This window comes from Atta cephalotes (assembly GCF_000143395.1).
Source record: "Atta cephalotes unplaced genomic scaffold scaffold00003, whole genome shotgun sequence".
Lineage (NCBI taxonomy): Eukaryota > Metazoa > Arthropoda > Insecta > Hymenoptera > Formicidae > Atta > Atta cephalotes.
The window spans coordinates 3,535,021-3,556,699 of NW_012130067.1; the positions used below are offsets into that span (position 1 = coordinate 3,535,021).

General features: G+C 42.0%; 1 protein-coding gene across 1 annotated transcript in view; it reads left to right on the plus strand.

The window, feature by feature from the left end:
• Window positions 1-20,733, plus strand: part of LOC105625534 (teneurin-m) — a 48,573-nt gene extending 27,840 nt beyond the window's left edge. The window contains exons 3-17 of the mRNA XM_012206858.1: window positions 1,588-1,672; window positions 3,410-3,573; window positions 4,448-4,618; window positions 6,779-7,084; window positions 7,878-8,167; window positions 8,339-8,585; window positions 9,290-9,664; window positions 10,343-10,678; window positions 10,988-11,195; window positions 12,745-12,771; window positions 14,484-14,700; window positions 14,809-15,644; window positions 15,735-18,043; window positions 18,239-18,992; window positions 19,245-20,733. Coding sequence (XP_012062248.1) covers window positions 1,588-1,672; window positions 3,410-3,573; window positions 4,448-4,618; window positions 6,779-7,084; window positions 7,878-8,167; window positions 8,339-8,585; window positions 9,290-9,664; window positions 10,343-10,678; window positions 10,988-11,195; window positions 12,745-12,771; window positions 14,484-14,700; window positions 14,809-15,644; window positions 15,735-18,043; window positions 18,239-18,992; window positions 19,245-20,733 — 7,814 coding nt within the window. The remainder of the gene's footprint in view (window positions 1-1,587; window positions 1,673-3,409; window positions 3,574-4,447; window positions 4,619-6,778; window positions 7,085-7,877; window positions 8,168-8,338; window positions 8,586-9,289; window positions 9,665-10,342; window positions 10,679-10,987; window positions 11,196-12,744; window positions 12,772-14,483; window positions 14,701-14,808; window positions 15,645-15,734; window positions 18,044-18,238; window positions 18,993-19,244) is intronic.
• Window positions 20,734-21,679: the final 946 nt, after the last annotated feature.

Below are 21,679 nucleotides of genomic sequence, written 5' to 3' on the forward strand. Positions count from 1 at the left end.
AGAGAGAGAGAGAGAAACGTTCCGAGTTAAACTTCCAAAATTAATTCAGAGCTTATTTCAAATGTAAATACATTTCAGCATGCTTATTTCTATTTTATCAGTTATTTTATCCAGATTTTTAAATATGTAATTTTGATTTTTTTTCTGCGATATTTTCCGCTGTCTATGAATGTTGCACGTCTTTCTCATTTTTGCGGACGGAAATTAATGTAGAAGTGCGTGTTTTGCGCACCAACTATTTCATCACAGCTAATATTAACCCGAATATTTCAGTGGAGTATCACGAGAGACGTAATAGAATTCGTGTTACTCTGCTATTCCATGCCCCCAAAACTTGTGTGTTTGAGGTTCTCTCGGTTGAGGATTAACGCGTTAATATCACTCGTGCATATTGTTGCGAGGGTGTGATCCTTCAAACCACCGCCACTCACCACTAATCATCAGTACTGTCGTCACGACATTTACGATCGTCCATCGAATATATACAAAATCGGGTATACAGGATGTACCGGCCTCAATTTTCAAGATCGTAACTTCCGGAGACCTTAAAAGACGACAAAAGAAAAAGTCACATTTTTTCAATGTATTATACTACCAAATTAGCTTCTTTTTGAACAGCGGTTTCTTTTTTCCTATGATTTCTCTTCGGTTTTACAAGACTGCTTTGTGTTCGATGGTTTTCTAAGATCTGAAAACGCATTTACAGGCTTTCTTCCCTTCGCACAAGTCGTAGCCACGGTTGCTTGAAATTCAAGCCAAAACCGCGATGAATCATATGCTTATCGATTCAACAGGAGCCCCGCGACCGCTGTGCCGCTCCTTTCCTCCTTTCCTCGCGTGTTTGTGTATATGTGTGTGTGTGTGTGTGTGTGTGTATGTGTGTGTGCGTGTGTGTATGTGTGTGCGTGTGTGTGTGTGGAACGGTGCGAGTAGACGTTCGCGTCTGGCATCACAAAGAATCATGTCTGGTCGTTCACCGAGAAAAGTCACGCGTTGAAAATGAAGAATCGACACTGTCGTAATTTATTTAACGGCCAGCCACGCCTCATGCTCACCAAACCTCCGCGCTCGAACTCTCCTCCATAATTATACGTTCCGCACGTAATCGGAAATGCCGCGTGAGAGTAAACGTAAGCGAAGGGCGTGATTATCCCGACGACGGATCGACGGCAAGCATTTTTAACCCCGTCAAAATGATAGAGAGCCTACGTCAAAACGTAATACGTGCTGTCTATTAGCGGCTCTAACGATATCATTTACCTCGGTAAATCAGTTAACTTGATAGAACAGCTAATCCTAGACGAGTAACTTTAAAAATTGAGGAATAATGTCCCTTGCACAAAATGCGGTGAAGCTCGAAAAAGCTATCTTATCTCCTATTTTCCGCGTGTATTATGACGCTTCCTGTATAATACGATTTTGTATGCATTACGTAAAATGTAAACTACATCGCGCTGAATTGCATTTACATTTTGGACGGCGGAAAAACTTGATGGGGCGCCTACGTTGTTTCCCACGAGAAATTTCGCCGATCTGTCAGACGGCGAATATAACAAACTGTCTTCATTCTCCGTTTCTCTTTTGCAGAGATACCGAAGAATGAATACAACAACAAGAATCAGTCCACGGGGAACAGTCCAATAAAAGTGGAGCTGCAGAACAACATGGACAGGTAAGACCGTTTACCGCACAATACTTCTTCTTCCTTCTGCCATGCGGCAAAAGGTGTCCCCGAGAATGAATTGAACCGTCGTAGTACGAGGCTGAGAAAACTCGTGTTCCGAAAACCGACGCATGATCGAACCTATAACACATAAACAAGGCCGCGCGGGCCGACTTCTGGTTCTCCACTTCTTTCTTCGTGCACTCGAGGCGATCCTCATGAATCATCCATTCAGTCGACTCGCGGCATAATGTTTGAACGTGGATTGTCGCATCTCAAGAAAGCGTGCACCTCTTCTGCGCTCGTGACGTTTGCCCGTAGAAAATCTTTGGTTTTGCGAATCTTTACGAGAACCATTCGCCGCAGATCTATAGAAGAACCCGTCGCCGAAACTTGCAAAACGAGTGCTACTGCGAGATTCGCGTTGTGTTTACGAAGCCGGTAAATGAACTTCTTTCGGCCGCGGGGTGAGAGAGAGAAGAGAATGGAATTTGATAACGCGCTACCCCGGGAGCCAATGGAGATTCGAGTTTCTTCGCTTTTACGGTATGCAAATTTGTTAAATGGCATTAACGCGCGGCTCGAAAGTTAAACGAGTCATTTTTAAGAGATTGAATAGAACGATATTGAAGTAACGCGAAACAAGAGAATTAATTTGATAATGGCCAATGCTAATTCTTAGCCGATCCGGCATTTGAGTGCACAATTTTTTTTATTTATTTATTTTTTTTGAATTGAATTAATTTGTACATTTTTAAATTTTTTGACATTTTACAGAAGCAAACATACGTGAAATACACGTCGATAGCTAGAAACTGACGTGATCTGATATTCTTTTTTATTCGCATAAAATTAATATTTCACTATCTTTATTAAAAATCAAAACAAAGTGAAATATCCTAAAAATGTAAATGTGATAAAACCGAAGAGCTTAACGTTCGAAAACGTAGGATATTTCAATATTGAAACTTTGTAACGAATAAGTCAAACATTCGATTAAACATTTCGACATCGGGCTGTAAAATGGAGAATTCAGAGACCGGAAGTTTCACTCGGGGAAACTCCAAATCGTCCGCTTTTATTTGGTTTGCGCGATAGAAAAAAAATGCGCGTCCAATCCGCGTAGAATCAACAGCGGGAGAAAGGACGCCTGGTAGACGCCGCTTGGTTCTCGTTTTTTTCATTATCACACGGTGCAACGAAAGCAAACGCGTTTTCTCGCTTGCGCTTCAGAATCCGACGGTTGCGTTTAAATATTTTGGTTAGACATTTGTGAGTTACTTGGAAACGGCGGCGGAAGCAACGTTCAGTACAAACACACTCGAGGGCTGCTGCTTTTCCACGGAGGTATGTAACGAGCGAGAATACATTACGAGTTTCTCGAACGTCACGAGGGAGAGTAAGAGAAAGGCAGAAGGGAGAGGGAGAGAGAGAAAGAGAGTGCCGAAACTCCATACTATATCGAAACTTCGAAAGTTCAGCTGAACGTGCCTGAAAATTGTACCGAGGTGCCGAATGCCTTGGCGATGTTTCTCTAATTACAACAGCGGCGCATTGAGAAATTATGCAACGCCTTGTAACAGGGTTTTAGTACGAATGGCTATCGAAGTCTTCGGATAAAACGATTGAATAAAGATTAATCTGTGATCGTTAATGAATGGATAACGCAGGTATTAGACGGATCTGCTCCCATCGTGATGAGAATTTACATGCGGCTGCTACAAATCGAACTTCATTGATTTTCAGAGTACCTTTACCTTACGGGCACGCCCCATCGATGATCCCGATGAGGAGACAAAGCATTCGCTGTCATTTCCGTAAGGGAATCGATTGGTGCAGCTGGAAACTAATTGCCATAGTAGTAATTATGCTCTCGCTCTGCTTGACTGCAGCATTAACCTACGTCGCAGGTAATTATTCGTATATTGCATTCTGAGTAATCTTTCTTTACTCTATAAGCAATACCTGTCTTACATTGAGTGTGTAATTTTAAATAGAAACAAATAATGAAAGGCTCTAGCAAATATAAATTATAAAAGTACAAATGCCAACCAAAGCCAACTTTAGGTGTTTCTGTGCGATTTCTTTAAATAATAAGTCATGTAGATGTTTCGACTCCTCGTTTTTAGATTATCCTCTAATAATTAATAAAACGAAAATATTCCGAAATTATTTCATTGGAGATTGAAGAGAATGTCGCAGTCAAATACATTAAAATAGAGCAAGTCATAAATCTCAGATATATAAAATATGTGAATATGTTAACACTGAGATAAATTTCTTGAAAAATGGTAGTGGAAACTTGTTAATTATTATATTAATCAAATTAAGTCTATGTTATCGAATTTGCAGTCTCTTGTGACCATTCGTCAGTTAGAACGTTAAACTATATCAAAACGGGAAAAAATATTATTATAAATATTATCGTTTTTGTTATTAAGGACAATTTAAAAGCGAAAAATTGAAACATCTAATTAATTTGTTACTCAATAAAGAATTTGAATTCACACACAAATATTAGCATTGGTACTTTTGTACCAATTTTGTGTGACTTAAGTAAAAATTTAATACACCTTTTAAATATGTTATTCTTGAACCTTCGAATTTGATCTACATTTTTAAAAAATATTTTACAAACACATCTTTATCTATCACACGTATTTTAAATACTTTTTAGATTTTTACGTTGCCTTCAAAATATAATTTTGAAGTAATATCGTGAAAAATAACATAGCGCTTTAATAAACTAACACTACATCCAATTCTAATTGATCCCTTATTAAGCATCCCATTTAGTGAACTGGTCGTACCAAGGCACGAAGGCGTGCTCAGTCTTGGTGGGCGAGAACACCGACGTCAAGCCATCGTTGAATGAGGCGAATAAGACGTCCATGTCGTCCACATCGACGTCGTCGCAGTCGAGCGGTAGAACGCGGCCGCAGTCATCGTCAGGAGGTAGTATTAGCACGTCGGATAGCATGTTGTTAGATGGTGTCGTATACAGTCGCAAACGTAGAGACACGTTTAACGAGCATGCGTTGCACCAAACTGTCGCGCCATCACCCTCTCGTGACCCCGAGGAGCTGTCCTTGATCACTGTCGCTGAAGCGGAGACCTCGGGGTTCGAGCAGCGGTCAGTTCCGTTGCATGAGAAGGAGTCTTCTGGTAAGGTTGTGCATGATCTGGAGCATGTGGATGGTCAAAATCCAGTGAGAGGAGCCATCGACCATTCGATCAAAGCTATCAAGGACGCGCCGGAGTCATCAGGATCGACGGCTCCCTCGCGGGTGATACAGCTTGTCGTGAATGTCTCTTCTATCGCTACTAACTACTCGCACGATCATTCGATTCATACCACTGTCGCCGTCGACCATCTCGCCTCTTCGTCCTCTGTCTCTGTTGGCTCTGGCAATTCTTTCGCGTCAGCTTCTGTTCGGCAATCACCTCATAACGAGACGTCCAGTACGACCTCGCGATCGTCGCAAGACACTTCCGCGAAGTACATCCCGAAGTTCGTGGCCGCCGATGGCAACGTACACGTTGCGTCGAAAGTAACGAAACTTAGTCGCGATGACTTGGATTTCGGCCGCGATATCGATAACACCGGCACGTCCGAAAGTTCGGACTTTGTCGAAAGCAGTGGTGGCATCGAGGCTACGACGTCTGCATCCGGCTCGAAGTTTATGAAACTTGGCACAGATAGCAGTGACTACAGCCAAGTAGTCGGCGGAACTGCGGAAAATGGCCGTAACGTTTTCCCCGTCGATTACAGCGATAATATAGACGATAGTATTGTAGAATCAACGACCGTAACAGAGGTACGCTTGAACGAGCTAGGATCGAAGGATCAACAATCGACCGTAAGTAATTCTAATTCAAGCGGAGAGTTAGTTCCTGTAGAGATGAATCGGGAAGAAGTAGATGCTAGAAGTAGAAGCACGGTTTTGCCTAGTACGACTGTAGATAATAAAATGATGCTTAATACTTTGTCGAGTAAGAACGAGAATGTTGAAAAGTTTGAAGATGTAGTGGAGGCCGAAGATCATGACGATGTGTTTGAGGAGAAAATTAACTCGGATGAAAATGAAAGATCGACCATCTTTGAAAAAAACAATAGTAACTCGACAAATATAATCACAAATTCAGAGTCGTTCAATATCGTGAAAGAAATGCGGGAACTCTCCAGAGAATTTTCGTCTTCCGAATTTGTAGCTTCATCCAATTTAGCTGAAACTTCTGAACAGTCCGAGGAACTGCAACGAGACTATCCTGTGCCGATTTACAGCTACGGGCAGGACGACGTAGAGATCGTCGACCTCCAGGACAAGAAGCAACCCGTCGAAACCGCAAAAGCGGAACTTCCTACTAAATCACCCGAATCCATTCCGATTCTTAACAACGATGTAAAGATGAACGCCGCTCTTCGACAAGAATGGAATAAAGACAATGTACGGATCATCGAGAGAGAAAAAAACGACGAAGAGTTTCTTCGAAAGTTTAAAAAGCAGTTTCATCGCCATGAGGCGTCCACCGCTGACGAATCTGTTGAAAATTCTCCATCGATCAAGATTAATTATAACTCCCCTCCAACGGACACCCTGCATGAAACAATGCATGATTCATTGAGCAACGCATCACCTAAATTTCCTTCTCGGTCTGACTCTCCTATGATCCAGCGAATACAGATCGTAGAGGTACCCGTGTATCGCGATCCTTCACAGCCATTGTCTTCATCATCCTCATTTTCATCGTCATCGCATCGAGTGCTCATAAACGTAACGATCGCCACCGAGGATTCATCCGCCGTTTCCTCGAAGCCGCTTTATGTCCTATCAGTGTCGGTACCAACGGAAAGCGGGGCGATTAGCCATTCATCTGGGATTAACGTCGATCAGGCGCAGATGCGCACGGTCGAGCGGCTATCGGAGTCATCCGCAGCAAGCATGAAAAAAATCCCTGCTAACGACAATGAATCGATTGACGCGGTCGATACGCGATTACCGCCACCGCCGCAGCCACCTGCCTCGCCACCGGCGCCGATCTGGGCTGGCGGCGAGTGCGAGTGCTCCTGCCCCTGCATGGGCTCATCTTCTGACGAGTGGGACAACTTTTCAGCGATCGACGACGACGATTTCGAGCAGGAGCTCGAAAGCATTAACTCCTCTCTGTTAGCCGAGAATTCCCCCGAGGAGCCGGGGGAAAGACTGACGGATAAAAGGGATGGAGAATTATCCAGCAAAGATTCGGTAAGACCTGACGCGACCTCCACCGAAGACTATTATCCTTCCTCGACCGCTAAGAGTGGTGAGTCAACCAACGAGACCTCCGCGTCGACTTACGAGCCGGAAGTAAGCACTGATGCGTGGTCTTGCTCTGGGAGTACTCCGCTACCTCCAGAACCCACTATACTTATTCTTGAAGGTGAGGCCCCGTTTTTTCTCTTTTTCTCTGTTTAATCTTTTTTTTCTAACTTCTCTTATTCTTTTCCAACATCTCTACTTTCTATTTTTCGCGTCTACGCTGATATTGATGCTCACTTCTTTGCTTGTCGTTCACTCGTGGACTGGTCAAAGTTTATTATATGTTAATTTGCCTGTACTGTTGTAGACATTGTAAACGTTTGTGATGGTAGCGGGTAGTTTAATTTGCGTAGATTATAACAGTGACATAGTTTTAAATCATTTATTATGTATTCCACAGTCAATTCCTGCACGGAGTGTCCCGATTAATTAGCTGTTGGCGTGTAATTGACAACAGCTATGCAATGCAAGAGAATGTATTATTTTCAAAAAAAAATTATTTTTATTCCATTAATATAAAATAACTGACACTAAAATAAATCGGTAGTTTATATTTAAAAATGAAATAGAAAAGAAAAATATAACGCTCGTGAAATGCTGACATGCATAAGCATCCATGCCTAGACTGCAGAATATTTTACTTTCAAAAGTGACTTCTTACATCTGTCGGATAATGTAATATTGAGGCTATATAACTTAATGCCAATTTTGTTCTTACCCTTTTAAAGCCATTCTGTTTTATATAATACATATTGCAGTCATTAATCAGTAGACAATCATTTTGTGACAGATAATGCAATTATACTTAAATTAATTATACTAAAATTACTAATGACGATCTCGATTTACATTATCCAACGGAAACTCGAGCTGTTCAATCCTGTATCATTTCTGATTGCGATTTGTATCTACAGGTGCGCGAACGTTCCCGGCGAGATCCTTTCCACCTGATGGAACGACCTTCGCTCAAGTCGGTTTAGGTCAGAAACTCAGCAAAGAGATACCACCGTATGGCTACTGGAACATGCAGTTTTACCAATCAGAAGCCGCTTATGTTCGCTTCGACTACAACATTCCGCGTGGTGCAAGTATCGGCGTATATGCGAGGAGGAACGCACTGCCTACGCACACGCAGTATGACCTACTGGAAGTTCTCAGCGGTTTTAAGGCTCGGACTACCAGGGCGTCCCATGTTAGTGTTATTGTATGTGCCGCTGACCCATTTTTATTTCTCTTTCTTGCATAATATGCCGATAATCTCGGATAGAGAATTTTTTTCTTTTTTATTTTTTTCCTGTACGCGATCAAAACGCATACATGCTATGATTATATTAAATAGTGACGGTTTAATTATAATTTTTAATAACTTTTACAGCCCTCGATTAAGAAAGAAGTAACCAAATATATGGAGCCAGGACATTGGTTTCTTTCACTTTATAATGACGACGGAGATCCTCATGAAGTATCATTCATCGCTGTAATCGCCGAGGATATGACGCATAACTGTCCAAATGGTTGTAGTGGCAAGGGCGAGTGTCTTCTGGGTCATTGCCAGTGCAAACCTGGTTTTGGTGGTGAAGACTGCAGCGAGAGTGTCTGTCCCGTTCTCTGCAGTCAAAGAGGTGAGCTTCGTCTGACCGGTGAAAGATATCTCGATCAAAAATTACCGGTAATCATATCGGTTTTACAATAATTTCTATTTACTTTGTGCACATGTAGCATTATATGAAATTATTACTATAAAAATATTGAGAAATCTACGATAATAGGATTCAACCGTTTGGTTAAAATAATATTAAATTGAAATCCGTATTGGAATTTTAATAAACTTCAAAAATCGGTTATTGGTTACGGGTTTGATTAAAATCCTATTGAAATAGAAAGAAATAACGATTGGTAGGTTTTTTAACCGATTAAAAAAACCAAGTCCGCGCGGCTTCGTTTATTGATTTCTTTTAAATAGAAATCAAAGCCGATTACGTTTCACTCGTTTCAGTATTGCACTTTTGCAAATACTCGCGATACATGTTAATTTCCTGGTGCTTGGTATACCAGTTTCTCCCTCAGTGCACTTGTGAAGCGATATACAGCTATGTTTATTTGCTGTAAATAAAATATAATAACTTAATTTTCAAGAGAAAAGTATAGCAATGCACTTTTGTAATCTTTAGGTCTAACTGAAATACAAATATTTATAATGTCAATTACAACAATTCCGTTGCGTCGAACTTTAATCGTTAAAAATTTCCACGAAATCAATTTCACGAGTCTTGTGCGTAAATAATTCTCGTTCTCGTCAACAAATAATCTCGTCGTACCGATTTAGGCGAGTACATAAACGGTGAGTGCCAATGCAATCCTGGTTGGAAGGGCAAGGAGTGCTCCCTGCGACACGACGAATGCGAAGTACCCGACTGCAACGGCCACGGTCATTGCACCAACGGCAAATGCAATTGTGTACGTGGCTACAAGGGGAAGTATTGCGAGGAAGTCGACTGTCCACATCCGACTTGCTCAGGTCACGGTTTCTGCGCTGAAGGTACATGCATCTGTAAAAAGGGCTGGAAAGGTGCCGATTGCAGTCAAATGGATAAGGAGGCACTGCAATGTCTGCCGGACTGCAGCGGCCACGGGAATTTCGATCTGGAGACTCAGACCTGCGTCTGCGAACCCATGTGGTCCGGTGATGATTGTTCGAAAGGTGAGTGAACGAATAAATATAAATTTATTTATATTTTATAAAATTATTATACATCGAGCAAGAAATACAATGTTATAATTATAATAACTCGCTCGTAAATACGTCATTTTTAGCTCAAAAATACAGAAGTTATTTAAATCTATAAAAGATAGGAATTAAAAATAAAAAAATTATTGTTAGCTAATTTTTAGAGTACTCCAAATATTTTATTTTTGACATTAATTTTTTCTTTTTAAATAAATATCTTTCGTTTAATTGATTCTTTGATATTTATCGTGATAAATTTTGATATTATCTTTTAAATTTATTTTAGAAACTAGGATACATCAATTAACGTTATTGACAACGATATCTATGTTGATCTATAACATAAATTTAAAATTAATAAAGTAATCGCGATATGAGTTAAAAATATTGATTGTACATTCATATTTCCAGCGAATTGACAATTCCTATGTTTCCAGGTTTCTGGGTAGTGGCAGAATATTTACGAAGTAAATTTTAAGACATTTTCAATTAACTGTCCAGTTTTCTAGATCCCTTTTTCATAACTTCGTTTATTTGTCGGTCGATCATCGCTTTGCTTCTGAGTGTTTGCTTCGAAACTAACACACTTCCATATTTCCGAGCACTTCAAACTGTTGTTTTCAAAGCCTCTCTCGCTTCGCCGTGTTTCAGAATTGTGCGATCTTGATTGCGGTCCTCACGGACATTGCGTGGACAACGCCTGCGACTGCTTACCAGGCTGGTCCGGTGAGCTGTGCAATCTGAAGCAATGCGATCCTCGCTGTAACGAGCATGGACAATGCAAGAATGGCACGTGTCTATGCGTCACCGGATGGAACGGAAAACACTGCACGATGGAGGGCTGTCCGAATTCCTGTTCCGGCCACGGACAGTGCAGAGTGTCGAACGACGCGCAATGGGAGTGTCAGTGTTATAATGGCTGGGACGGCAAGGACTGCAGCGTGCTCTTAGAACAAAATTGTAGCGACGGACGAGACAACGATAAAGGTACAGCATATAATATTATATTTTATTTTTTTTATATTAATATAAAAAGAGAAATTTGATCATTATTCATTTCACAATATATATATTGATCATAGATATATTGTTTAATTTCAAAATTAAACAATAAAAAAGTAAAGTAAGTAAGTAAGAATAAAGTGACATAGAAACTGAAACTGAAAACGCAGTCTTTATATTCAAAGTATTTATTTTTAGACTATTTTTTTCAAAATGAAGCAACTATCCGAAACAATATTTCTGTCAACAATATTTCTTCTTTGCGACTTTAATGGAAAATAATGTATCTTCTAGATGGTCTCATTGATTGCGCCGATCCAGAGTGTTGCTCCAATCACATATGCCACAGCAGTCAGCTGTGCGTTTCAGCTCCTAAACCAATTGATATATTACTACGGAAACAACCACCCGCTATCACCGCATCCTTCTTCGAGAGAATGAAGTTCCTAATCGACGAGGGCAGTCTGCAGAACTACGCTCGTCAGGAGACCTTCAACGAGAGGTAAGTTTGCCGTCAATTGTCACGAGACTTTCCCCTCTCATCCTTGCGACCAATGTCGTCGTCATGGTCCTCGTCGTCAGCGCGTTAAAATCGTTAGCGAAAATTGTCCGTCCCGATGTCGATGTTGCGTCTACAGTCTGCGTGTTTCTGAGTAAAGTAATGAAATAGGAACACATGTGCGTGATTATGAGAAAATGGCAGCATTAAATAGGAACACGTTAGCTATTGACGCTATACAAATTTATCATATATTCTTTTACATATGGATGTTTTGAACAAAATACGAAATTCTTTTTTCGGCACAAATTTTATTGAACGCTAGTTTTCAAAAATTTTTTATTAAAATTAAATCTCAAATAAAATTTCGATTAACATAAAGTCCACTAAAAGCATTCCCGCGCGCGAAGAAATAATATTTAATTATTTAATTTGAATTTCTTAAGGCTTCTAATTTTCCGGATTTTCACTAACTTGCTGCTCGGAAACTATTAGTACATTATTATTATTTAAGATTACATGTATTTTAAATTAGGCAAAGGATCCGTATGGTAAAGGAAGTGCATGAGAGAAAGCCTGTGTAAAGCGTGAATCGCGAAGGTCGAGAAAGTTGCATGCTCGACGGGACGCCTAACGGTTATTAATAATACGAATATACGATCCCTTTGACTCGAGCCGAATCGGTTGAAAGATTAGTCGGACAAAGCTGATTGATCTCTATTTTTAACTAAGCGGGAAGAAGCGCGCACAGAGAATAGGGTCCCAGCTCTCTCTCGCAGGGACCCGGTAATCTTTAGCTGCCTCTACGCGCATATTACAAGATACACGCATACCCTTGTACATCTCTCTACACATGTATTACCGACGATAACAGACACGAGGATGCATATACATAGATTTCAATATATTATATCTGCGTTGTTGTGACCCGTGTGAAATCACATCCCAACAGTTTTCTACATATGTTTTGTACGTACGTGTGCGCGAGCGTGTGCCCTGCACTAAAATTCCCCTTCTTCCCTTGGCTCTTTCTCGTCTCCATCAATCTATATTTCTCTTTCTCTTTCTCTCTCTTTTTCTGTCTACCCCGATCTTTATCGCAGTCCCTTACGATCTATCTATCGGTATATCAATCCAACCCTCGTTCTTTCGAAACTTTCTCTTTCTCTCTTTCTCATGTCCGTCCGAGTGGAGCTTGCGTGAATGTGTGAGTCCATGTTTAAGCCTCGAGCTTTTCGCTCATCATGCCGGCTAAGAGGGTGGGAAGGGGATACAATAACCGGACAATTTTTTCTCCCCGACGCGTCGGGTCTATTGGAAGGGACCAGCAAATTCTAGTAATCCGGAGACGCGACGTATCGAAATTCTTCGTAAAAGCGGAAAGTTTTCCTCAGACTCCTCTATATTTTTATCCCTTGCCTCTTGAAATCCTTTGATATTTTTTCTCTCTTCTTCTCTCCCGAGTTATGGATCCTGCACCCTCCTCTTCCTATTTTCGCCTTTAATCGCATCATTTTAACTCGGCTCTGTTTTATCCGTGCTGCCCGGTCAGTATGTTCTGGAATCACTTCAACACAAGGTAAGAAAACCAGACGTCGATAAAGCTCGACTTAAATGAACGAGGATCCGTAATAAGATCCATCGTAGCGGTAATAAAAGAACCTGCTGCTGTTTGATAATATTCGTGCATTTGATATCTCTCACGTATCTGTACATAAATACATCCTGCATCTTGATCGCGACGAGCCGTGCGTGTGTGCATTCGACTGCGCTTGAGAAGCCTGATCTCTTTCGATTTGATTTGAGATTGCTGAATCTCATCAGGTCTCCTTGGATCATGTACATCTGCACCTCGCATTTAGAATATCAATTGTTTTCAGGATGATAAAAGAACTTGGATATCAGGAATTATAAGTATTAGGAGAGAATATCTATTATTCTCGCTTATACTAATAATATCTATGTTCTTTCAATGACTTGAGAACAACAGGATATTACGAAAAATGAACGAAATGCGCGGTTCACATAGTATACGATCTAAGAATCTCCATCTTGACAGTTGGAACACATTCCACGATCGTTCGAGCTCGCACTTTGTCCTCCATTATTGTTGAACACATTCTCGTGTTGCATGGTTCAGTTACCTTTTGATTCCTACGTTGTGTTTCGTGCCTTTTACGTTGAGCTTCCAACTTTGTGTTATTTGTGTATATAAATATAAATATATATACATATATATGTGTATATTTATATATGTATATATTGACTGTACTTATATAAGTAGTGACTTATCCTCGACCATATTATGCTCCAGTGCCAAAGAGGCACGAATGTTAGTAGTTCTGACAGTATAGCATTGCTTATTTAATAAACAGGCAACTACAGTCTAACAGAGAGATCCGAGAATTATTCGAAACGTTAAAATGAAAAAGAAAAGAGAGAAATGCACCGATCAGCTAGTTCGCCGATATTCGAGCAACAGACAATCAAAGACTCGAATGGTTCCTCTTTAGCACTGAGAAGCAGAATTGACGAAAATACATTGCGTTGAATATTTAATATACGTGACTGGTGATTAACGCCCGATATTGAGATATTCATTAGCCGGCGAAAGGATTCTGTCACCTGCATAAATGGACGCGCATCCTTTAATGCTAATTTATCCTTGATTGCCTCTGTTTTTTTAAACGTCCGTGAAGAGCGCACTTTGCGTTTAATTATAGCAATTCTCCCCATCACAAATATCGAACTATGGATCAATCTTAAGAATCTATTCTTAAAAACACTTGCGTCTGAAGCAAGAACCAAGGCATCTATACTTTATTACGTTATTTTATTTTAATTTTATTTTAATAGATAGAATTTATAATATATATAATTAAAAAGAAAATATTCTTAATTAAAAATAATCTTATATTTTCTACTAACTGTAAAAAAAAAAATATTCCTAGTTTTCTATTAATAGTATAAATTCTGCTCATCACTATTATTATTTATGAACCCAAAACAAAAGATACGTTTAATTAATCGATCAGACATTTTATCTTTTCTTAACGAAAAGTCAGACCTCTCATTAGGCGTTATCAAGTGACAGTATCTTCTCGTCGGTGTTCACTCCAAAGAGGAGATTATCTGAGAAGTATGAACAGAGTATAACGTAGTAGATTGAGATTAGCTTAGAGAATAGCAATTGCTTTGTTGGTAGTGTACGACGAAGCATATAAAGAAATGATTTTGAACTATTCACTCGCTCACGAGCTTTCTGCGATTAACACGATCGTTGTCTAACAGCCGATCGGCCGTCATACGTGGTCGCGTTGTCACACACCTCGGCACGGGATTGATGGGAGTGCGGGTCAGCACCAGCACGCCGCTAGAAGGCTTCACCCTCACAAGAGATGACGGCTGGTTTGATCTACTGGTAAATGGTGGTGGTGCCGTAACTTTACAATTTGGCAGATCACCATTCAAACCACAAAGCCATATTGTCTTCGTGCCTTGGAACGAGGTGAGCCTGATTTTCTCATGACATAATTTATCGCGTATTCCAAGAACTCTTAACATCCATTTTACAATTAAAGACAAGATAATAAAAGTATCATTTGTTTCACTTTAGGTCGTCATCATCGACAAAATCATCATGAGCACTGCCGAAGAAAAGCCACCTATACATGTTCCGCATGCGTGCGCGGCTCACGATTATGATCTCATGAAGCCAGTCGTCCTGGCGACCTGGAAACACGGATTTCAAGGTGCCTGTCCGGACAAGAGTGCTATATTGGCGGAGTCGCAAGTCATACAGGAAAGCTTACAAATACCCGGAACAGGCCTGAATTTAGTATATCATAGTTCTCGAGCGGCCGGTTATCTCTCCACCATACAATTACAGCTAACTCCAGAAGTCATTCCGCCGACATTGAATCTGATACACTTGAGGATTACAATCGAGGGTATACTCTTTGAGAAGATTTTCGAAGCTGATCCCGTGATCAAATTCACTTATGCTTGGAACCGCTTGAACGTTTATCGGCAACGCGTCTACGGAGTGACAACCGCCATGGTCAAAGTTGGCTATGAATATAGCGACTGCAAGGACATCATCTGGGACGTGCAGACGACGAAGTTGAGCGGTCACGATATGTCTATTTCGGAAGTCGGTGGTTGGAATCTGGATATTCATCACAGGTATAATTTCCATGAGGGTATCTTACAAAAAGGAGATGGCTCGAATATTTATCTGAAGCACAAGCCGAGAGTCATTCTCACCACGATGGGAGACGGTCATCAAAGACCATTGGAATGCTATGACTGCGACGGACAAGCCTCTAAACAGCGTCTCTTAGCGCCTGTTGCTCTTGCCACCGCTGCGGACGGCTCCATCTTCGTCGGTGATTTCAATCTAGTCAGAAAGATTCTCGTCGATGGAACAGTTAGAACTGTGGTCAGATTAAAGTACGTATTCTATTTAAGTGATAAATCTTTATAACTCTTTTGACTCTTTCTATCGTTCTTTAATATTTTATTTTAATTTTTTCTTTTTAGCGCAACTAGAGTATCATATCGTTATCACATCGCTCTGAGTCCCCTGGACGGCGTTCTCTATATATCGGATCCAGAATCTCATCAGATCATCCGCGTTCGCGACACCAACGACTATACGGATCCCGATCATAATTGGGAGACAGTAGTCGGTTCCGGCGAACGTTGTCTTCCTGGTGACGAAGCTCATTGTGGTGACGGTGCTCTCGCTCGAGACGCTAAACTCGCTTATCCTAAAGGCGTCGCTGTTTCTGCAGACAACGTTTTGTACTTCGCTGATGGCACGAACATCCGAATGGTCGACAGGGACGGTATCATCACCACCGTGATCGGCAATCACATGCATAAATCGCATTGGAAGCCTATACCTTGCGAAGGCACATTGAATGTCGAGGAAGTTCATCTCCGTTGGCCAACCGAATTGGCGATCAATCCTCTGGACAACTCACTGCATATGATCGACGATCATATGGTCCTTCAATTGGCGCCAGACGGTCGTGTCAAAGTCGTCGCTGGTCGTCCACTTCACTGCGCCTCACCTTCCGCCTCATTTGACACGGAACTTGCAACTCACGCCACCCTCGTGATGCCGCAGAGTGTCGCGTTCGGTCCCTCGGGTGATCTTTACATCGCCGAAAGCGATTCACAGAGGATCAACCGCGTTCGCGTGATCGGTACCGACGGCAAAATATCGCCATACGCCGGCGCCGAGTCCAAGTGCAACTGCCTGGAACGTGGCTGTGACTGCTTCGAGGCCGATCATTATCTGGCATCCACTTCTAAATTTAACACCATATCAGCTGTGGCGGTTTCCCCTGATGGAGTGGTACATATCGGCGATCAAGCCAATTACCGAATTCGCTCGGTAACAGCAAGTATTCCTGACGCAAGCGGTGCGCGAGAATACGAAATTTATGCACCCGATACACAAGAGATTTATGTGTTCAATCGATTCGGCCAACACATTTCCACGAGGAACATTCTCACTGGTGAGATCGTGTATCAGTTTACCTACAATGTCAACACCAGCAATGGGAAGCTCAGCACAGTGACGGATGCAGCTGGTAACAAGGTCTTTTTACTCAGAGATTATAGCAGTCAAGTCAATTCAATTGAGAACACAAAGGGACAAAAATGCAGATTGAGAATGTCCAGGATGAAGATGCTGCACGAATTGAGCACGCCCGACGATTACAATGTTACTTTTGACTACCACGGACCAACGGGTTTACTGAAGACAAAACTCGACAGTACCGGACGTAGTTACGTTTACAATTACGATGAATTCGGTAGATTGACAAGTGCGGTGACTCCCACAGGCAAAGTAATCAGCTTAACGTTTGATCTCAGTCTGAAAGGTGCTGTGGTAAAAGTCGGACAGAACAACAGGAAGCCTATCTCAATGTTGATTAAAGGATCGTCTGTCGTCACGAAGATCGGAGAAGCCGAACAGAGGACAACAGTTCTCGCCGATGGTTCAGTTGGAAGAGTAACACCATGGGCTCATACTGTTAGTACTGACTCAATGCCATATTCGATCCTGGCAGAGCTCGAACCTCTTCTGGGCGAAAGCTATCCTGTGCCAGCTAAACAGAGAACGGAGATCGCCGGAGATTTGGCTAATCGCTTTGAATGGCGATATTTCCTCCGGAAGGTCCAAGGAAATAAGAATCGCGGCAACTCGAAAGCAATTGCTCAGGTCGGTAGGAAGCTTCGTGTCAACGGTGAAATCCTGTTGTCTCTCGAGTATGATAGAGAGACGAATACTGTGGCAGTATTCATGGACGATCGGGTAGAATTGCTGAATGTCACCTACGACAGAACGGCTAGGCCGGTCAAGTGGGGACCAAGAAACGGTATCTTTGCTGGCGTCGAGTTGGAATATGATCGATTCAGCAGACTGATAAGCTGGACGTGGGGTGACATTAGCGAAACCTATGGCTTCGATAGATCAGGTCGGCTATATGAAATCAAATACAGCGATGGCACGTCAATGGTATACGCTTTCAAAGATATGTTCAGCATCCTTCCTCTGAAAGTCACTACGCCGCGTGGAAGCGATTATCTTCTTCAATATGACGAAGCGGGAGCATTACAGTCGTTGACTACACCAAGAGGACACATTCATACGTTTTCTCTTCAAACTTCTCTTGGATTTTACAAATATCAATACTATTCGCCAATGAATAGACATCCTTACGAGATCCTTTACAACGATGACGGTCAGATTCTTGCCAAAGTATACCCTCACCAAAGTGGAAAGGTTGCTTACGTCTATGATCACGCTGGGAAACTCGAAACTACACTCGCTGGTAAATAATTCTTTCTGATATAAGTCTGCTAAAATAATATCTATTTTATCTTTATTTTTTAATTACACTTTATTAAGTGTGATTAAAAAAAATATTTATTCGTACTTTATGCTTAATTTCAACTATTTGTAAACATCATAAAGATGTTTTACAAATGAGAGACACAATCTGTTAATCATAAACTTTTATTTTTAGGACTCTCCTCAATACATTACACCTATCAAGAAACGACCAGTTTGGTGCGTAGCATTGACATTAACGAGCCAAACTTCGAGATGCGCATCGAATATAAATATCACGCCGGTATCGTGAAGGATGAAAAGATCAAATTTGGCAGCAAGAGCGGTATGGATAATGCTCATTATCGTTATCAGTATGATGGTAACGCGCGCATATCCGGCATCGAGGTCGATATTAATGGTAAACAGTTACCTCAGCTTCGTCTTAAGTACAACCAAAATCTCGGGGTACTAGAAGGCGTCGGTGATCTCAGAATATACAGAAATCTCTTCAATAGATCGGTAATGCAAGATAGTAGCAAACAGTTCTTCACAGTCACGGATTACGATGAACACGGACGCGTCAAAACTGTGTTGATGAACATCCGATCATTCGATGTGTTCCGTATGGAGCTCGAATACGATAATCGCAATCGCATCAAGATGAGGAAGCTCACTATTGGAAAGGAGTCGATGGAGAAGAAAGAGTGGTCCAGAATGGAGAAAATCACATATAACGCAGATGGTCACGTATTGGAGGTAGCAGACACGGAAAATAATTGGCAGTATGCATACGATGAGAACGGTAATGTGATCGGCGTGACCGAACATAATGAGAAAATTGTCTTGGGCTATGACAGTGGCGATCGAGTTGTTCAGTATGGTGACGTCGAGTTCAATTCGTATGATGGACGTGGCTTCGTTGTGATTCGCGGAGAGCACAAGTATAGGTATGTGTTTTCTATTTTTATTTAATTAATTTAAGATATAAAATTAAGATTTATTTTTTTTTCTTTCCTAAGATATACTTATAAAACAAAATATATTTATATTTTTTATTAAAATAACTAAAATTGTGTAAAATTGCAAAAATATTCTTTTTGAACCAAATTTTGGTAAAAGCTATTTTGCTGAATATCGACTGAAAAATATTGAAAAACATTCTGATATATATGACATGTGATATTTTTTCTCTTCTTCAGATACAACTCACGCGGCCAGCTAATTCACGCGTCAGAGCATAAGAAATTCCAAATCTGGTACTTCTATGACGATCGTGGTCGACTGGTGTCCATGAATGACGATCGAGAGAACATCACTCAGTTCTTCTACGCGAATCCAAAGACTCCGGATCTTATAACGCATGTGCACTTCCCGAAATCATCTAAGACTTTCCGATTCCTCTATGACTCTCGCGACTTCCTGATGACCGTAGAAACGTCCGAGCAGCGTTTCTACGTCGCGACAGACCAAAATGGCTCGCCTCTCGCTCTCTTCGACACCAATGGCAATCTCATCAAGGAGATGCGACGCACTCCGTTTGGCAAGATTATTAAGGACACCAATCCGGACTTCTATCTGCCCATCGATTTCCATGGAGGTCTCTTCGATCCAAACACCAAATTAATCTATCTGAACAAGAGACTCTATGATCCTACTGTCGGTCAATGGATGACGCCAGCTTGGGAGCAAATGGCCAACGAACTCACTACACCAACAGACATTTTCATCTATCGCTTCCGCAATAACGATCCGATTAACTTTAAACAGAATGTTGAATATATGACGGATTTGGGAAGTTGGCTAAAACTGTACGGCTACGATATCTCAATGATGCTCGGTTCTGAATATACGAAACACATGGTGTACCAACCGAGCGCGACTGTCACATCCCCGCAACTAACTCCGGACTTTGGTGTGATGTCTGGTCTGCAGTGCATCGTAAATCGTGTACAGGAGAAGTTTTCCGATCTGGGTTTCGTTCCTAAGCCATTGTTGAAATTGGAACCAAAGACACGGAATCTATTGCCGCGAGTGGCACATCGTCGAGCAGTTTTCGGCGAGGGTATCCTGGTATCGCGTGTCGGCGGTCGGGCTCTGGTGAGCGTGGTGGACGGTGTGAACAGTGTAGTGCAGGACGTGGTGACATCCGTATTCAACAACTCGTACTTCCTGCCATTACACTTCAGTGTGCACGATCAGGATGTTTTCTACTTCGTCAAGGACAATGCGTTGAAGATCCGTGACGATATGGAGGAACTCCATCGACTCGGTAGTATGTTCAATGTGTCCACGCACGAAACGACGGAGCACGGAGCGGGCACATGGAAGGAATTGAGACTTCACAATCCAGACGCAGCTGTGGTGATCAAATACGGAGCCGATCCCGAGCAGGAACGGCACCGTATTTTGAAACACGCGCACAAGCGAGCTGTCGAGAGAGCTTGGGAAATTGAAAAACAATTGGTGATGGCCGGTTTCCAGGGTAGGGGTGACTGGTCAAAGGAAGAAAAGGATGAGCTCATGAGCCGCGGCACGGTCGACGGTTATGAAGGCGTCGACATCCATAGCGTTCACAGGTATCCCCAACTCGCCGACGATCCTGGTAATGTCGCGTTCACCCGCGACACCAAGAGGAAGAGGCGGAAGAGCGGCAACAGGCGCAACAGGTCTCACAGACACGATTCGTGATTCGAGGACACCACGACGCGAGTTCAAAGTATCGCTTGGGACTTGATTCGCGCGTGAATGTGAGAAGCGAGTACGATGGAATGGGAGAGAAACGGAGCAACGCGTTGATAGAAAATCCTACCATCGCGTATTTGCGTTAAAATATAACGTCGCTCCCTTTCTCTCCTCGATTCTCTTCTCGGTCTCTTCTCTCCCTACGTTCGTCGAAACACGATGATCTACGAGCGACCACGGATGCGTTCCGTGTCGGGAGCAACCTACCCCGTCGATGTGCCATAAGCGCGTCCACGTGATCGCGATCTGTCATAGATTCTTAGATCGAATAATCGTACGTGCGAAAACGGCGGGTATAGGAACGGATCGCGAAGTGTCAAAATTAAGCTAGTCGCATTATTAACGAAATGAAAAATATAAAGCTTGTTACATATGGTGATTAGTTTATAGAGAAGACGAAGAGACACGAGAGGGAAGGAGAGAGAGAAGAGAGAGGTGATGAAAATCGACGCGAAAAGGAAAATAGAGACGAAATTGCGTGCGTGAACTTTCAAAGTGCCGTCCGCGACGAAATCCAGTAGTGTTTTCGTGAAAAGGAGGGAGAATGGAGTGTCTTGGACTTTTTCGGATCGTCGATTGATTCGAACTGATGTCATTCAACAGGGTCTACAAGACACGCGTAAGCACGCACGCGGGAGCGAGATATCTCGAGGTCGCCGCGTTGAAATCGGAAGATGCGGGGCGAGAGGATAATTTTTCAATACATAAAATACACTGACGTGCTCCGAACGTCCAGTTATTCGATATTCTATTCAGGATGCTCTCACCTCGCATCTCTGATCGGGGGATATCCGCCCGAAGATATGTCTGAACAAACTGTCCGTGGACGTCGCCGTAGATCGCGTCGCGAGACATCGTAGGAAAAGCAAGAGAGAGAGAGATTAAGAAAGAA